This window comes from Mustelus asterias, unplaced genomic scaffold (assembly GCF_964213995.1).
Source record: "Mustelus asterias unplaced genomic scaffold, sMusAst1.hap1.1 HAP1_SCAFFOLD_347, whole genome shotgun sequence".
Classification (NCBI taxonomy): domain Eukaryota; kingdom Metazoa; phylum Chordata; class Chondrichthyes; order Carcharhiniformes; family Triakidae; genus Mustelus; species Mustelus asterias.
The window spans coordinates 314,730-331,280 of record NW_027590305.1 but is presented as its reverse complement, the minus strand read 5'-3'; the positions used below and the strand labels follow the sequence as shown (position 1 = coordinate 331,280).

General features: G+C 48.2%; 1 protein-coding gene across 1 annotated transcript in view; it reads right to left on the bottom strand.

Moving 5' to 3' along the window:
* Positions 1-1,607: 1,607 nt before the first annotated feature.
* The window catches only part of ahr1b (aryl hydrocarbon receptor 1b), a 151,381-nt gene continuing 136,437 nt past the window's right edge, over positions 1,608-16,551 (bottom strand). The window contains exons 9-11 of the mRNA XM_078204480.1: positions 13,175-13,316; positions 5,973-7,404; positions 1,608-1,751 (exon numbers count right to left, since the gene is read on the bottom strand). Coding sequence (XP_078060606.1) covers positions 1,608-1,751; positions 5,973-7,404; positions 13,175-13,316 — 1,718 coding nt within the window. The remainder of the gene's footprint in view (positions 1,752-5,972; positions 7,405-13,174; positions 13,317-16,551) is intronic.

Here is a 16,551-nt window from a genome sequence, read left to right as displayed (position 1 = left end):
TGTAACCCCACGTATTTACCCTGCTAATCCCCCTGACACTAAGGAGCAATTTAGCATGGCCAATCCCTCTAACCTACACATCTTAGGATACTAAGGGGCAATTTAGCATGGCCAATCCACCTAACCTGCATATCTTTGGAGTGTGGGAGGAAACCGGAGCACCCGGAGGAAACCCATGCAGACACGGGGCAAACGTGCAAACTCCACACAGACAGTGACCCGAGGCTGGAATTGAACCTGGGTCGCTGGTGCTGTGAGGCAGCGGTGTTAACCACTGTGCCATCGTGCCAGCCCTTTCGTTAAGTCACAGAATGTCGCGTCTACTGGCTTTTAAATTAATTTCTGAAAGTAATTGTCACCCGCAGGATACCTGAACCATGAACAGAGATCACAAATCAATATGCAAGATTTTAACATATATAAATAAACCATTGATCAGATGGACTTTTAAATAATTACATCGAGATTGAATACTGTTCTGCAATATGACAGACTATGACATCACACAACATCATCGATCTGAACTAAACCTACTGTCAGCACTGGCCAACGTCTGAGGAAGCTGGTTCCAAAATCCAACATTATTCTGGGCTTTACATCATGCGGTTTGGCATTAACCAATCAACAACTGGGGACAGCCATTTTTGTTTCTGTCTACTGAAGGGATCCACCTTGGTCGAGTCCATTCGTAACGGGTGGGATAATGAGGCTGGATATCTCCTGTCTCCCTCTTGCTAACTTGGCTGAGATCAAGCGTGCCGACAATGGCTGGGGTGGGATGGATCCAATGCTGGGATTATCCCGGAAAGCCTCACGATGAATCTTTCCGAGTGTTTCAGCTCTCGAATCCTGTAGTGGCCTCGCCCATTGTAGTGACACAGCAGAGTATTTCTTACCCGTTCTACACAAAATAATGTGACAGGGATCACCCATTCACTTGGGTTTGAAGACTGCTGCGCGTGCCCGTGTGACCATTCTGTAACCTTCCCTCCACCAAATGTGAAATAGGCTTTGATACTGTGGGTTCCTCCGAGGTATCAGAGCAGACGTCGTTGTTTGTCTTGGTGGCGTCCCGCACTGTTGACTGAGGCACCTGACCCAGGCCCTTCTGTACCTCAGTGAAGTGAGCGGGATCACTGGTGTCCTCGGAGGGTGGGGGGGAAACACCGAAACGGATAGCACCCAGTTTCCGGTTGGTTGGCAGTGAGGAACACGGTGGAATCCTGGCCAACAGAGATCCGCCAATTCCGCCAAAGCCGCTTTCAATCTTCGCCTGACTCTCAGGTTAGACAGTGGGAATGAGAAGTTGCTGGTTTCGCATCCTTCATCTTTCTTTGCGCCAGACTCCCTTGGACCATTTTCAGTCATAATCACCAACCGGAGTTCATTTTTGCTGCCCACAAATTTTTAATGAAAAATATTACCCACGTGCTCCCCCCGCCCCGCTCCCCCCCCACCCGCCTCCCCCACCTCCCCCGCCCCACCCTGTGATATCACCTGAGATCAAACTTTTCCACACCAGAAGTGCCTTTAATCACCAGCCAAACTCGCACCTTCACACAAAGTCCTGGAGCCAATCCTGAGCTGACGTGGGTGGCTGGGTTTCACTAAAGGTAGTAGCCAGTTGCTGGGGGGTCGGGATGGATTCCCGCTCCGGGGTGCAGTCTGTCCGGGGGCAATGTGTTCCCACCGGGATGTACTCCAGGAAATACCATGTCTCCTTCGCTGTTCAAATCGCGGCCGCTCCCCACCTAGGAACACGGGCACAGGAGGGTAGTGGTTAGATTTGCTGCTATTGATGAGTCTACACTGGCGGGCTTTAACTCGGGCTGGCCTTGCCTGGAACCCACAGGGAGGTCGCTTCCTTGAGCCTCAATTGGAATTATCCTTCTCTCGGGGTTTTGCAACTTCTGATTACAGTGGCTGCCTCCAGGAATGTCGTACCCTGTCACCAATCGGCTGGCAGCATCCTGCTGTCACCTTAGTTACCATTCTACTTGCGTGGGATTGGATAAGAAGTCTAGTCAATGATGAGCACCATTAGAATGGAACCCCTGATCTGGGTGACATGGTGGCACAGTGGTTAGCACTGCTGCCTCACTGCGTCAGGGACCCGAGTTCAATTCCCAGCTTGGGTCGCTGTCTGTGTGGAGTTTGCATGTTTCCCCCATGTCCGTGTGGGTTTCCTCCGGGTGCTCCAGCTTCCTCCCACACTCCAAAGATGTGTAGGTTAGGTGGATTGGCTATGCTAAATTGCCCCTTAGTGTCCAAAGATGTGCGGGTTAGGTGGATTGGCCATGCTAAATTGCCCCTTAGTGTCCAAAGACGCCCAGGTTAGGTGGATTGGCCATGCTAAATTGCCCTTAGTGTCCAAAGATGTGCGGGTTAGGTGGATTGGCCATGCTAAATTGCCCTTAGTGTCCAAAGATGTGCGGGTTAGGTGGATTGGCCATGCTAAGTTGCCCCTTAGTGTCCAAAGATGTGCGGGTTAGGTGGATTGGCCATGCTAAATTGCCCCTTAGTGTCAGGGGCATTAGCAGGGTAAGAATGTGGGGTTATGGGAATAGGGCCTGGGTGGGATTGTGGTTGGTGCAGACTCGATGGGCCGAATGGCCTCCTTCTGCACTGTGGGGATTCTATGATTCCAAGTTGCGGTCGTTGTTGTTGTGTGTGCAGGTACAGTCAGGAATGACACCTCTTACTAACTTCCTATCCCTCCCATTAACCCAGAGGCAGTCAGTGAATGGATCTTCCCAGAGAAGCCTAATGCTATCCTGGCCGCTGTGGTTCAGTCAACTCAAGAGGTTATTCAAGGTGAGACCTCTTTCTGCTGAACTGAATGAGTATGGTTTTGCCGCACAGTGTTCTCTGTCAGCTTGCCAGAGAAAGGAGATGTCCAGCTTGATGTTCAGGCTCTGCCAGTAACCCTCAACTCAGAACAGAAGATAATTAGGAATACGGAAAGGCAATATTCCTGCTGGATAAAAGTAAGGATGCTGGAAATCATAGAATCCTACAGAAGCCATTCGGCCCATCGAGTCTGCAACAACTACAATCCCACCCAGGCCCTATCCCCATAACCCCACGTATTTACCCTGCTATTTACGCATATTTACTCTGTTAATCCCCCTACACTAGGGGCAATTTAGAATGGGCAATCCACCTAACCCACACATCTTTGGACTGTGGGAGGAAACCGGAGCACCCGGAGGAAACCCATGCAGACACGGGGAGAACGTGCAGATTCCACACAGACAGTGACCCGAGGCCAGAATTGAACCCTGGTCCCTGGCGCTGTGAGGCAGCAGGGCTAACCACTGTGCCAACGTGCCGCCCAGATCTGAAATAAAAACAGAAGGTGCAGGAAACACTCGGCAGGTTAGGCAGCGTCTGTGGAGAGAGAAGTGGAGTTAATGCTTCAAGTGCGTAATGATTCTCCTACAGAAATTCACAGTGGAAAGGGATCTTGGTAGTTGCAGTGCAGACTTGCAGTGGACTGAGAAGATTGAGCATGTGGGCATTAGGAAAGAGGATGTGTTGGAGCTGTTGAAAAGCATCAAGTTAGATAAATCGCCGGGACCGGATGGGATGTACCCCAGGTTACTGTGGGAGGCGAGGGAAGAGATTGCTGGTCCGCTGGCGATGATCTTTGCGTCATCAATGGAGACGGGAGAGGTTCCGGAGGGTTGGAGGATGGCGGATGCGGTACCGTTATTCAAGAAAGGGAGAATAGATAGCCCAGGAAATTATAGACCAGTGAGTCTAACCTCAGTGGTAGGTAAGTTGATGGAGAAGATCCTGAGGGGCAGGATTTATAAACATTTGGAAAGGAATAGTATGATCACAAGTAGCCAGCACAGCTTTGTCCAAGGCAAGTCATGCCTTACGAGTCTGATTGAGTTTTTTGAAGATGTGACTCGACACTTAGATGGGGGAAGAGCGGTAGATGTCGTTTATCTGGATTTCAGTAAGGCGTTTGATAAGGTGCCCCATGCAAGGCTTATGGAGAAAGTGAAGGGGCATGGGATACAAGGAGACGTTGCTTTGTGGATTCAGAACTGGCTTGCCCACAGAAGGCAAAGAGTGGTTGTAGATGGGTCTTTTTCAGAGTGGAGGTCGGTCACCAATGGGGTGCCCCAGGGATCTGTTCTGGGACCCTTGCTCTTTGTGATTTTTATAAATGACCTGGATGAGGAAGTGGAAGGATGGGTTGGCAAGTTTCCTGATGACACAAAGGTTGGTGGTGTTGTGGATAGTGTAGAGGGTTGTCAGCAGTTGCAACGAGACATAGATAAGATGCAAGACTGGGCGGAGAAGTGGCAGATGGACTTCAACCCAGATAAGTGTGTGGTGGTTCATTTTGCAGGTCGAATAGGATGGAAGAATATAATATTAAGGGTAAGACGCTTGGCAGTGTGGAAGATCAGAAGGATCTTGGGGTCTGGGTTCATAGGACGTTCAAAGCAGCGTCGCAGGTAGAGGCTGTGGTTAAGAAGGCATGTGGAATACTGGCCTTCATCAATAGAGGAATTGAGTTTAGAAATCGGGAGATAATGCTGCAGCTGTATAGGACCCAGGTCAGACCCCACCTGGAGTACTGTGCCCAGTTCTGGTCGCCTCATTACAGAAAGGATGTGGAAGCCATAGAACAGGTGCAGAGGAGATTTAAGAGGATGTTGCCTGGATTAGGTGGCATGTCTTATGAGGATAGGCTGAGAGAGCCAGGTCTATTTTCCTTAGAGAGGCGAAGGATGAGAGATGACCTGATAGAGGTGTATAAGATGTTGAGAGGTATTGATAGAGTGGATTCTCAGAGGCTTTTACCCAGGGCTGAAATGGTTGCCACACGAGGACACAGGTTTAAGGTGCTGGGGAGTAGGTACAGAGGAGATGTCAGGGGTAAGTTTTTCACTCAGAGGGTGGTGGGTGCGTGGAATCGGCTGCCGGTAGTGGTGGTGGAGGCGGATTCGATAGGGTCTTTTAAGAGACTTTTGGATAAGTTCATGGAGGTTAGTAAGATAGAGGGTTATAGATGAGCCTAGAAGGTAAGGAAATTGTTCGGCGCAACTTGTGGGCCGAAGGGCCTGTTTGTGCTGTAGCTTTTCTATGTTCTATGTTCTAGAAACATTGGCCGGGACTTTCTGGTTGTTCACGCCGCAGAATGTTCTGGTCCCGCTGACGGTACATCCCCACTGTGGAGAATCCCAGAGGCAGGGGGTGCATTCCATAAGAAATCCCGCTGGCCAAAGGTGGGCCACCTCCTTCATCACGAAACACATGGTGGAGTGGCGTGGAAAATCCTGCTCCGTTAACTCCATTTCTCTCTCCATGGATGCTGCCAGAACTGTATATATTTTTAGTTTATTTATTAGTGTCACAAAGTAGGCTTACATTAACACTGCAATGAAGTTACTGTGAAAATCCCCTAGTTACCACACTCCGGCGCCTGTTTGGGTACACTGAGGGAGAATTTAGCATGGCCAACGCACCCTAACCAGCACATCTTTCAGACTGTGGGAGGAAACCGGAGCACCCGGAGCCTGGGATCAACCCGTGGCAGCCAGTAGCGGGCATCAGCCCGAGGTGGGCCATGCAGGGTAAGACACGGGGAGAACATGCAGACACAGACAGTGACCCAAGCCGGGAATTGAAGACAGGTCCCTGGCGCTGTGAGGCAGCAGTGCTAACCACTGAGACACCTGCTGAGTTTATCCAGCATTTTCTGCTATTATTTCATGAACTCTCTCCAATTTCCTTCATCTGCTGAAGTATTTTGCAGGAATGCTGCCTAGTGTTAAGTATATTCCCGAGTCCCCTCACTTAACTGCTAACCTCCAAAGCAATCAGTTCCTGTCCCACCAGTGCAGGAACCAACCCCACCCCATACCTACGCCCTCGAACCATCGGTCACCTTCTCAAACAGATATGAATAAATGAGATTGCCAGCTATGTGGCAGCTTGAGTCTGGTTACCTTGTGTGTGCTGTCCTGAGACACCGAAGCTGCTAAGAATCCAAAAGGGTCCTGCAGTTGTTCCGTAGATAGATCCACAAAGGGATTACTGGGAGGATTCAAGGGCTGATACTGGCAGGGAGACGTTCCCTGAATCTGCTGCTTCTGTGGGAAGGTCTGATAGGTGGATGATGTGGCAAGGAAGCCCTGATACTGGCCCTCATCGCTGGTCCCCCCGTTCATCATGAGCTCCATGCAAGGTGCCCCGGCCGCGTGAGAATCCGCCCTCGCAATGATCCCGCCGGCAGTGGGAGGCGGACACCCGGATTGAGGCTCCGGCTGGTAGGAGTCCAGGTTCTGAGCAGCGCCGTAGCCGGTGAGGTGATCCAGTTTGTGAGAAAGGATGTGGTCAACTGCCGATTGGCAGCTGTAATTGGGCCATTGCTGGTGACCTGTCAGCGGGGAGTTGGCCGGGCAGTGAGAATGCATCCCGTTGACAGGAATCTGTTGGTGGGCTTTGGGTTTGAACTGGCAGTGGGTGTGCAGGCTCACCTGGAGCTGTTGGTGATGGCCCACCTCGGGCTGATGCCCGCTACTGGCTGCCACGGGTTGACCCCAGGCTTGGTCATGGGGCTGGGTGAGCAGCAGGAGGTCTTGCTGCGGCAGTCCCGGGTGGGCTGAATGGAATGCCTGCTGTTGATTTGGGAAATGTTGGGATGAATCCTGAGCTTCTTTAGCCGGGGGTTTGGGTGAATAGACAAAGGGGTTTGCGGTCAGAGTTTGGGGGAAATTGGCTGTTGGATAGGGATGCTGGGTTCCAGGGAGTTCCAGTTCATTTTTAGTCACAATTGAGTCATGGACATAGGATAAAATTTCCCCGTTTGTCAAAATGTCATTTAAGGATGGAATGTACTCCGGGTTTGTGTCCAATCTCACCATCCTCTCGTCAAACAAGAGCAGCTCCAAGTCATCGGCACCCAGTCCCAGGTTTTCCAGGGCACTGAACAAGTCGCTGTTCAAACAGTTTTCTTCACCAGCCAGGTTGACGGAGTCCAGCGTGGAAAGCAAAGGATCGAGCTGCCCGGCGTTAGCCCCCAGCTGGCCAAGCCCACTGCTATCACTCTGCCAGGTGCCTCCCGCTGTGCCCCCAGAACCCCCAGCCTCGCCGAAGAAACTGCTGCCGAGGGAATACTTGGGCTCCGACGCAGGGTGGCAGATGTACACTGACTCGTCCTGACGCATCATGGCGCCCAGGAGGGAACTGGGATCCACGTTGCGCTGCTCCTTCTCGGCTTTGCTGGTGACGTTCTTTCTCCTTCGGCCTTTGGGCTGGCAGGGGTCAGGTAGCCCTGGGTTGGAGCACGCTGCTTGGTAGAGCAAGGCCTCTCCTGTGGCAAAGGTGAACGGCAGGTGTAGAGAACGTTTCCGGAGCTCCTCCCCTCCTTCTTCATCTCTGAGTAAGTGGAAATCAACAACAAGGAGAGAGTGAGTCACCTCAATGTTGGCGTAAGCCTAAAATATCATTGTGAACCCGTCGTGTAGGCTTCAGGTGGTGAGATCCGCTCAGCACTTGCAAAATGCAAAGTCAAACATTTCACTGAGACCCCCCAGCGTCCACCCTCCCAAACCCCCCTCCCTATGGCTCATTGTACAAATGTGTGGCGTGTCACCATGTACAATCCCATAACACATCCAGAATCGATCTGGAGTTAGCTGACCAAGCTGGTTTGGACTCAGAGACAGGATCACTTCCTGAAATGGAACACGTACAGGTGTGGCATGAGGAACATGTCAGGGTGGGCTCTGATACCTCACCACGACTGGGTGGTCTCCCAATACTCTGGTCTCCCGATCAACACACTCCATCTCCAGGAACCAATATCCAAGCAAGAAGCAATGCCTTCCAGCAGAGATGCAGAGGAGCAAAGATGGAGAGTGAAGTCACCAGATTAATCTCACCCGGACTTTGGGCTGTCTTAATGGTCAAAGGGTCAGGGCTGAGGTCCATCTGATTGACGGATGTCAGGTGTTGGAAACAAAGCGATGAACGACACTAAACACTCCCAGTTCATCCATCACCCAGGCTGCAGAGTGTTCACAGTGCATCGGAAAGGTAAACAATCCCCACGGCACTGAGCGAGAAACCCCGCCAAGAACATCAAACAGTCCTTCCATTTCTATTTAAATTATAGAATGTTTACAGTACAGGAGGCCAATCGGCCCATTGCATCCTTGTCGGCTCTCTGCAAAATTAATTCAACTAGTCCCATGACAATGCTTTCTCATCGTAACCCGACAAATTTCCTCGCTTTGGTTGTCTATCCAATTCCCTTCTGTCTCCCCCACACTCTCAGACAGTACATTCCAGATCCTAACCACTCGCTGTGTGAATCTGTCTCCACCACACTCTCAGACAGTACATTCCAGATCCTAACCACTCGCTGTGTGAATCTGTCTCCACCACACTCGCAGACAGTACATTCCAGATCCTAACCACTCGCTGTGTGAATCTGTCTCCACCACACTCTCAGACAGTACATTCCAGATCCTAACCACTCGCTGTGTGAATCTGTCCCCACCACACTCTCAGACTGTACATTCCAGATCCTAACCACTCGCTGTGTGAATCTGTCTCCACCACACTCTCAGACTTGAATCACACGGGGACCAATATCCTGGCCGGTAGGTTGGCTAAGGCTACTGGGGAGAATTTAAACTAGATAGGTTGGGGGGAGGGGAGCTAGAAGAGTTGACTAGGATCAAGGAACTAATTGATGGGGGGGAGGATGCAGGGGTAAGGGGAATTACAAAATTAATGGTAGAGGAGAGGGTGCAAGTGAATGAAGGCGGTAATTTAGATAAGGGAGTAGAGGGAGACGGTGTTCGCGACTCATCAAAGCGGGTTCAGATAAAAGCTGGAATAAGGACACTTTGCCTGAATGCACGAAGCATTCGGAACAAGGTGAATGAGTTGATGGTGCAAATCAGCACAAGTGGGTACGATCTAGTGGCCATTACAGAAACGTGGCTGAAAGGTGACCAGGACTGGGAGATGAATATCCAGGGGTATCAGGCGTTTAGGAAGAATAGACAGGAAGGAAAAGGTGGTGGGGTCGCGCTATTAATAAGAGATAATATCAGGGTAGTACTGAGGGATGACATAGGCTCTGAGGAACAAAACGTGGAATCGTTATGGGTAGAGATGAGGAATAGTAGAGGGAGAAAGACACTAGTAGGTGTGGTATATAGGCCCCCGAATAATAATGTTGAGGTAGGGAGGGCTATAAACAAGCAGATAAGGGATGCGTGTAAAAACGGAACGGCAATAATCATGGGGGACTTCAACATGCACATTGACTGGCAGACTCAAGTCGGTAAGGGTGGAATGGAGGAAGAGTTCTTAGAATGCTGTCGGGATAGTTTCCTTGAACAGCATGTTACGGAACCGACGAGGGAACGAGCTATTTTGGATCTGGTATTGTGTAACGAGGTAGGTAGAATTAAGGATCTTATTGTGAAGGACTCTCTTGGGTCTAGTGACCACAATATGGTCGAATTTCTGATTCAGATGGAAGAGGAGAAAGTTTGGTCTCAAACCAGTGTCCTCTGTTTGAACAGAGGGAAATATGATAGGATGAGGGATGAATTGGCTAAGGTAGACTGGGAGAGCAGGCTGGCAGGTAGGATAGCTGAGGAACAGTGGAGGATTTTTAAGGAGATCCTTTTCAGTTCTCAGCAAAAATATATTCCAGCAAAAAACAAGGATTGTAAGAAAAGGGAGAACCAGCCGTGGATAACGAAGGAAATAAAGGAGAGTATTAAAATAAAAACAGCTGCGTACAGAGTGGCCAAAAATAGTGGAGAAACAAGTGATTGGGAAAAATTTAAGAAACAACAAAGAGAGACTAAGAAAGCGATAAAGAAAGGAAGGATAGACTATGAAGCTAGGCTAGCAATTAATATAAAAAATGATAGTAAAAGTTTTTATAAATATATAAAAAGGAATAGAGTGGCTAGAGTGAATGTTGGACCCTTGGAGGACGAGAGGGGGGAGTTAATAGTGGGAAATGAGGATATGGCTGAGTCTTTAAATAAGTTTTTTGTGTCGGTCTTCACGGTGGAGGACACAAATAGTTTGCCAAATATTAACGATAGAGGGTTGGCAGCAGGAGAAATACTTAATACGATTAATGTTACCAGAGAGGCAGTGCTGGGTAGACTAATGGGACTGAAGGTGGACAAGTCCCCGGGTCCGGATGGAATGCATCCCAGGGTATTGAAAGAAATGTCAGAGGTAATAGTGGATGCGTTAGTGATTATTTATCAAAACTCGTTGCATTCTGGGGTAGTGCCGGTTGATTGGAAAACGGCTAATGTTACGCCGCTGTTTAAAAAAGGAAGGAGACAAAAGGCGGGTAACTATAGGCCGGTCAGCTTAACGTCTGTAGTAGGGAAAATGCTGGAATCCATTATTAAGGAGGAGATAGCAGGGCATCTGGATAGAAATGGTTCGATCAATCAGACGCAGCATGGATTCATGAGGGGAAAGTCGTGCTTGACGAACATGTTGGATTTTTATGAAGATGTGACTAGGGCGGTTGATGGAGGAGAACCGGTGGATGCGGTGTTTTTGGATTTCCAAAAGGCGTTTGATAAGGTGCCCCATAAAAGGCTGCTGAAGAAGATTAGGGCACACGGAGTTGGGGGTAGTGTGTTAAAGTGGATTGGGGACTGGCTATCCGACAGGAAGCAAAGAGTCGGAATAAATGGGTGTTTTTCCGGTTGGAGGAAGGTAACTAGTGGCGTGCCGCAGGGATCGGTACTCGGGCCGCAACTGTTTACCATTTATATAGATGATCTGGAGGAGGGGACGGAGTGTAGGGTAACGAAGTTTGCAGACGACACAAAGATAAGTGGAAAAGTGAATCGTGTGGAGGACGGAGAAGATCTGCAGAGAGATTTGGACAGGCTGAGTGAGTGGGCGAGGATATGGCAAATGGAGTATAACGTTGATAAATGCGAGGTTATACACTTTGGAGGAAATAATAACAAATGGGATTACTATCTCAATGGAAACAAATTAAAACATGCTACCGTGCAAAGGGACCTGGGGGTCCTTGTGCATGAGACGCAAAAGCCCAGTCTGCAGGTACAACAGGTGATCAAGAAGGCAAATGGGATGTTGGCCTATATTGCGAGGGGGATAGAATATAAAAGCAGGGATGTCTTGATGCACCTGTACAGGGCATTGGTGAGGCCGCAGCTGGAATACTGTGTGCAGTATTGGTCCCCTTATATGAGGAAGGATATATTGGCATTGGAGGGAGTGCAGAGAAGGTTCACCAGGTTGATACCGGAGATGAGGGGTTTGGATTATGAGGAGAGGCTGAGGAGATTGGGTTTGTACTCATTGGAGTTTAGAAGGACGAGGGGGGATCTTATGGAGACTTATAAGATAATGCGGGGGCTGGATAGGGTGGAGGCGGAGAGATTCTTTCCACTTAGTAAGGAAGTTAAAACTAGAGGACACAGCCTCAAAATAAAGGGGGGTCGGTTTAAGACAGAGTTGAGGAGGAACTTCTTCTCCCAGAGGGTGGCGAATCTCTGGAATTCTCTGCCCACTGAGGTGGTGGAGGCTACCTCGCTGAATATGTTTAAAGCGCGGATGGATGGATTCCTGATCGGTAAGGGAATTAAGGGTTATGGGGATCAGGCGGGTAAGTGGTACTGATCCACGTCAGATCAGCCATGATCTTATTGAATGGCGGGGCAGGCTCGAGGGGCTAGATGGCCTACTCCTGCTCCTATTTCTTATGTTCTTATGTTCTTAGTACATTCCAGATCCTAACCACTCGCTGTGTGAATCTGTCTCCACCACACTCTCAGACAGTACATTCCAGATCCTAACCACTCGCTGTGTGAATCTGTCTCCACCACACTCTCAGACAGTACATTCCAGATCCTAACCACTCGCTGTGTGAATCTGTCTCCACCGCACTCTCAGACAGTACATTCCAGATCCTAACCACTCGCTGTGTGAATCTGTCTCCACCACACTCTCAGACAGTGCATTCCAGATCCTAACCACTCACTGTGTGAATCTGTCTCCACCACACTCTCAGACAGTACATTCCAGATCCTAACCACTCACTGTGTGAATCTGCCTCCATCAGTAACGAACTGAAAAAAATAAGAGTAGGAGTAGACCATTCGGCCCATCGAGCTTGTTCCACCATTCAATACTCTCATGCCTGATCCTGGGTTGCAACTCCATTTTCCCACCCACTTCCCACATCCCTTAATTCCCCGAGAGATCAAAATCCAACCAGACTGTGTCTCTGTGTCTGAGATTCCCCAACCAGAAGAAACAATCTCTGTGTCCGCCCTATCCAGCCCCTTGGGAATACTGTAGCATTCAATGAAATCAGCTTTCATTCTCCTAAACTATACAGAATATACCCCAATTTACTCAGCCTGTTATCATAGACCAACCCCCTCATCATGCAGTGAGCCTTCGCTGTGTCGCCTCCAACACAAGTATATCCTTCTTAAATGCGGAGATCAAAATGGCACACGGTATTCCAGATCTGGTCTCACCAAAACCCTGCACAATTCCAGCAGGATTTCTTTATCCCCGGACTCCAATCCCCTTGCAATAAAGGCCAACATGCCATTTACCTTCCGAATTGCTTGCTGTACCTGCACGTTAACTTTCGCAATCCCTGGTACAAGTTCACCAAAGTCTCTGTGGACGTCAACGCTTCCATGTTCCACATTTAATAAAAACACATTCTGGTTTTCTGACCTAATGGCCAAAGTGAATAACTGCACACTTCCCAACATTATACTCCATCTGCCATCTAGTTACTGACTCACCCGATCTGTCTATATCTCTTTGCAGCCTCTGTGTCCTCCCCACAGCTTACCTTCCACCTAGTTTGGTATCATCGGCAAATGTAGATACGTTACTCTGTCTCTTCAGCTGAGTCTTTGATACAGATGGTAAATAGTTGAGGCTCTGACTCTGATCCTTCACTGTTCACTACCTGCCAGGTTCATAAAGCCCTTTTTATACCCATTCTCTCTCTGCTTTCTCTCCGTTAACTAACCCTCTGTCCTTCCGGAACTAAGGAATGAGAATACAGAGCAGAAAGGGAAACAGAAATCAGAAAGAGGGATGATGGCAGGGAAAGATTGAACCACTTTATGGTCTGGTAACTCACACCAGAGGTCTCTGTGTTGCGATGATGTAATCCGGTTTTCCATTTTTGTATACCAGCCTTGCGTTTGCCTGGACCCAGGCCCAGCGGTTGTCTTTGGTCAGTAATCGGAAGACAGTCAGGCCACTCTCTCCAGTTTTAATCACTAAAACACAAACAAAAGTCAGTGTGAGCGCTGACTTGCTGCCCAAACAGCCTCTCGTTGGCAGGGTGCAGAGGAGGAGCTTTGCTGGAGTGGTATCCAGAACCCACGGACTTCAGTTAACGCAGAGAGGCTGAAGATGCTAAAATTCTTCTCCTAGTTGTTCAAGGAAGGGCAAGAGGAGATTTAATCGGAGTTATTCAAAATTATGATGTGGAGATGCCGGTGTTGGACTGAGGTGGGCACAGTAAGAAGTCTCACAACACCAGGTTAAAGTCCAACAGGTTTATTTGGAATCACGAGCTTTCAGAGTACTGCTCCTTCATCAGGTGAGTGGAGAGGTGGGTTCACTTATGCGCTGTGTTTGTGAACCCACCTTTCCACTCGCCTGATGAAGGAGCAGCGCTCCGGAAGCTCGTGATCCCAAATAAACCTGTTGAACTTTAACCTGATGCTGTGAGACTCCTAATCATTCAGAATTATGACAGACCACCGGTCAGTAACTAGTGGGCACGAATTTAAGCAAAATAAGCAAAGCGGGGAGATGAGAAGAATCTTTTTCACGTGATGCTCTGTCGGAGAGTCGGTCCAGACTCGATGGGCCAACTGTCCTCCTTCTGCACTGCAGGGATTCTATGGTTAATTTATTGAACCTCTTTAGTCGAGTCAATTGAGAACCAATTCTTATTTACAACAACGACCTGGTCAAGGGGCAGGAACAGAAACCACACAACAATTTAACTAATTTAAACATTAAAAAATTAGTGGTGAAAGAGAATTGACAGGTTAGGAATTAACCTATCAGAGCCTTAACCCTTCAGCAAAAGGCATCCATAATAATGTTAGTGGCTTCAGCTTTAGTTGTACCTGGTTCCAGGCACAGGCAGTCGCAAACTGCAACGAATTAACGATCAAAGAGGGTAATGACTCTTGGAGTGACTCCTGCTCTATCCAAGACCGCAAGAAACTACAGAGTCATGAACGAAGCCCAGTCCATCACACAAACCAGCCTCCCATTCATTGACTGTCTACACGTCCCGCTGCCTCGGAAAAGCAGCCAGTATAATTAAGGACCCCACCCAACCCGAACATTCTCTCTTCCACCTTCTTCCGTCGGGAAAAAGATATAAAAGTCTGAGGACACGTACCAACCGACTCAAGGACAGCTTCTTCCCTGCTGCTGTCAGACTTTTGAATGGACCTACCTGATATTAAGTTCATTTTTCTCTACACCCTAGCTATGACTGTAACACTACAATCTGGATCAAAAACAGAAAAAGCTGGAAAATCTCAGCAGGTCTGACAGCATCTGTGGAGAGAGAATAGAGCCAACGTTTCAAGTCTGGATGACCCTTCAAGGCTCTCTGTCTCCACAAATGCTGTAAGAAGTCTCACAACACCAGGTTAAAGTCCAACAGGTTTATTTGGTAGCAAATACCATAAGTTTTCGGAGCGCTGCCCCTTCGTCAGATGGAGTGAAAATCTGTTCTCCAACAGTGCACAGAGACACAACATCAAGTTACAGAATACTAATTAGAATGCAAATCTCTACAGCCAGCCAGGTCTTAAAGGTACAGAGTGACCTTGCTGGCTGTAGAGATTTGCATTCTAATTAGTATTCTGTAACTTGATGTTGTGTCTCTGTGCACTGTTGGAGAACAGATTTTCACTCCATCTGACGAAGGGGCAGCTCTCCGAAAGCTTGTGGCTTGTGCTACCAAATAAACCTGTTGGACTTTAACCTGGTGTTGTGAGACCTCTTACTGTGCTTACCCCAGTCCAACGCCGGCATCTCCACATCATGTCCACAAATGCTGTCAGAGTTGCTGAGATTTTCCAGCATTTTCTGTTTTTGTTTCAGATTCCAGCATCTGCAGTATTTTGCTTTTACTATAGTCTGCACCCTCTCCTTTCCTTCTCCCCTATGTACTCTATGAACGGTATTCTTTGTATAGCACACAGGAAACAATACTTTTCACTGTGTGCTAATACATGTGACAATAATAAATCAAATCAAAAGACCAATTGGATCAAGTCACGTGACCTCAGATTGCAAGAGTCATAGAGGTTTACAGCATGGAAACAGGCCCTTCGGCCCAACTTGTCCATGACACCCAGTTTTTACCACTAAGCTTGTTCTAATTGCCTGCATTTGGCCCACAGCCCTCTATACCCATCTTACCCATGTAATGGTCTAAATGCTTTTTAAAAGATAAAATTGTACCCGCCTCTACTACTGCCTCTGGCAGCTTGTTCCAGACACTCACCACCCTCTGTGCGAAAAAATTGCCCCTCTGGACCCTTTTGTATCTCTCCCCTCTCACCTTAAACCTATGCCCTCTAGTTTTAGACTCCCCTACCTTTGGGACAGGATATTGACTATCTAGCTGATCTATGCCCCTATGACAGTAACAGTAAAATGTGAAAAGGGTGTTTTCCCGAGCAAGTTTGGGATAAGTAGCCAGAAGCCAATCGAGTTGGTGTTTTGTGTACAATGGGGACCACTTAATCAAGGAGTAGAGGTCGCAGTGATGGGTGTGGAAAGGGGAACCAGTCACAAATCTAATTGCAAAATGGAAGAGAACGGCTAACTCACCAAGAGAGGTTTAGGAGAATATTTTATCAACGATGCTTCCCTAATTAAACACAGGCAGGATGGATATCTCAACAAGAGTGTATCTGGGAGAATGAGTGGAACAGGACCTGTTCCAACACAGAAAACCAAGTCTAGACTTAACCTTAGCTTGTAAAATATCAACGTGGGAATTAAAAGTCAAAGCATTGCCCAGCCAGATTCCCAGATATTTGCAAATGGAAACTTGCTCAAGTTGAGAGTTAGCAAGCATTAGGAGTTTGTGATCACAGGTAGGTTTTGTTCTTATTAAGCAGCATAAACTTGGCTCAGTCGAGGTCAGCAGAAGGTGAAGACCCAGAAAGTGCCCGAGTAGGAGGTGCTCAAACATTTTCATGCCCCTTAGTCTTCAGTTTGGCTCTCGGAGTTGGCTTTCTGGGAAACAATTAACGGTCAGGATCAGCTAAATTAGTCTGAGAAAGGAAATCATAAGGCAGGATTTTCTAATAAATAATGGGATAAAAATTCCAATGTCCCACTGCTTGCATGCGTCTATCACTGAATTACACAGTTTTATACTTGTGGCAATATTTCATCCGCTAAATTTAAACAGATGCAAATTCATGGGTTTGGACCATTTTGCCAGTTGCCCTCCCAATCCGTTTC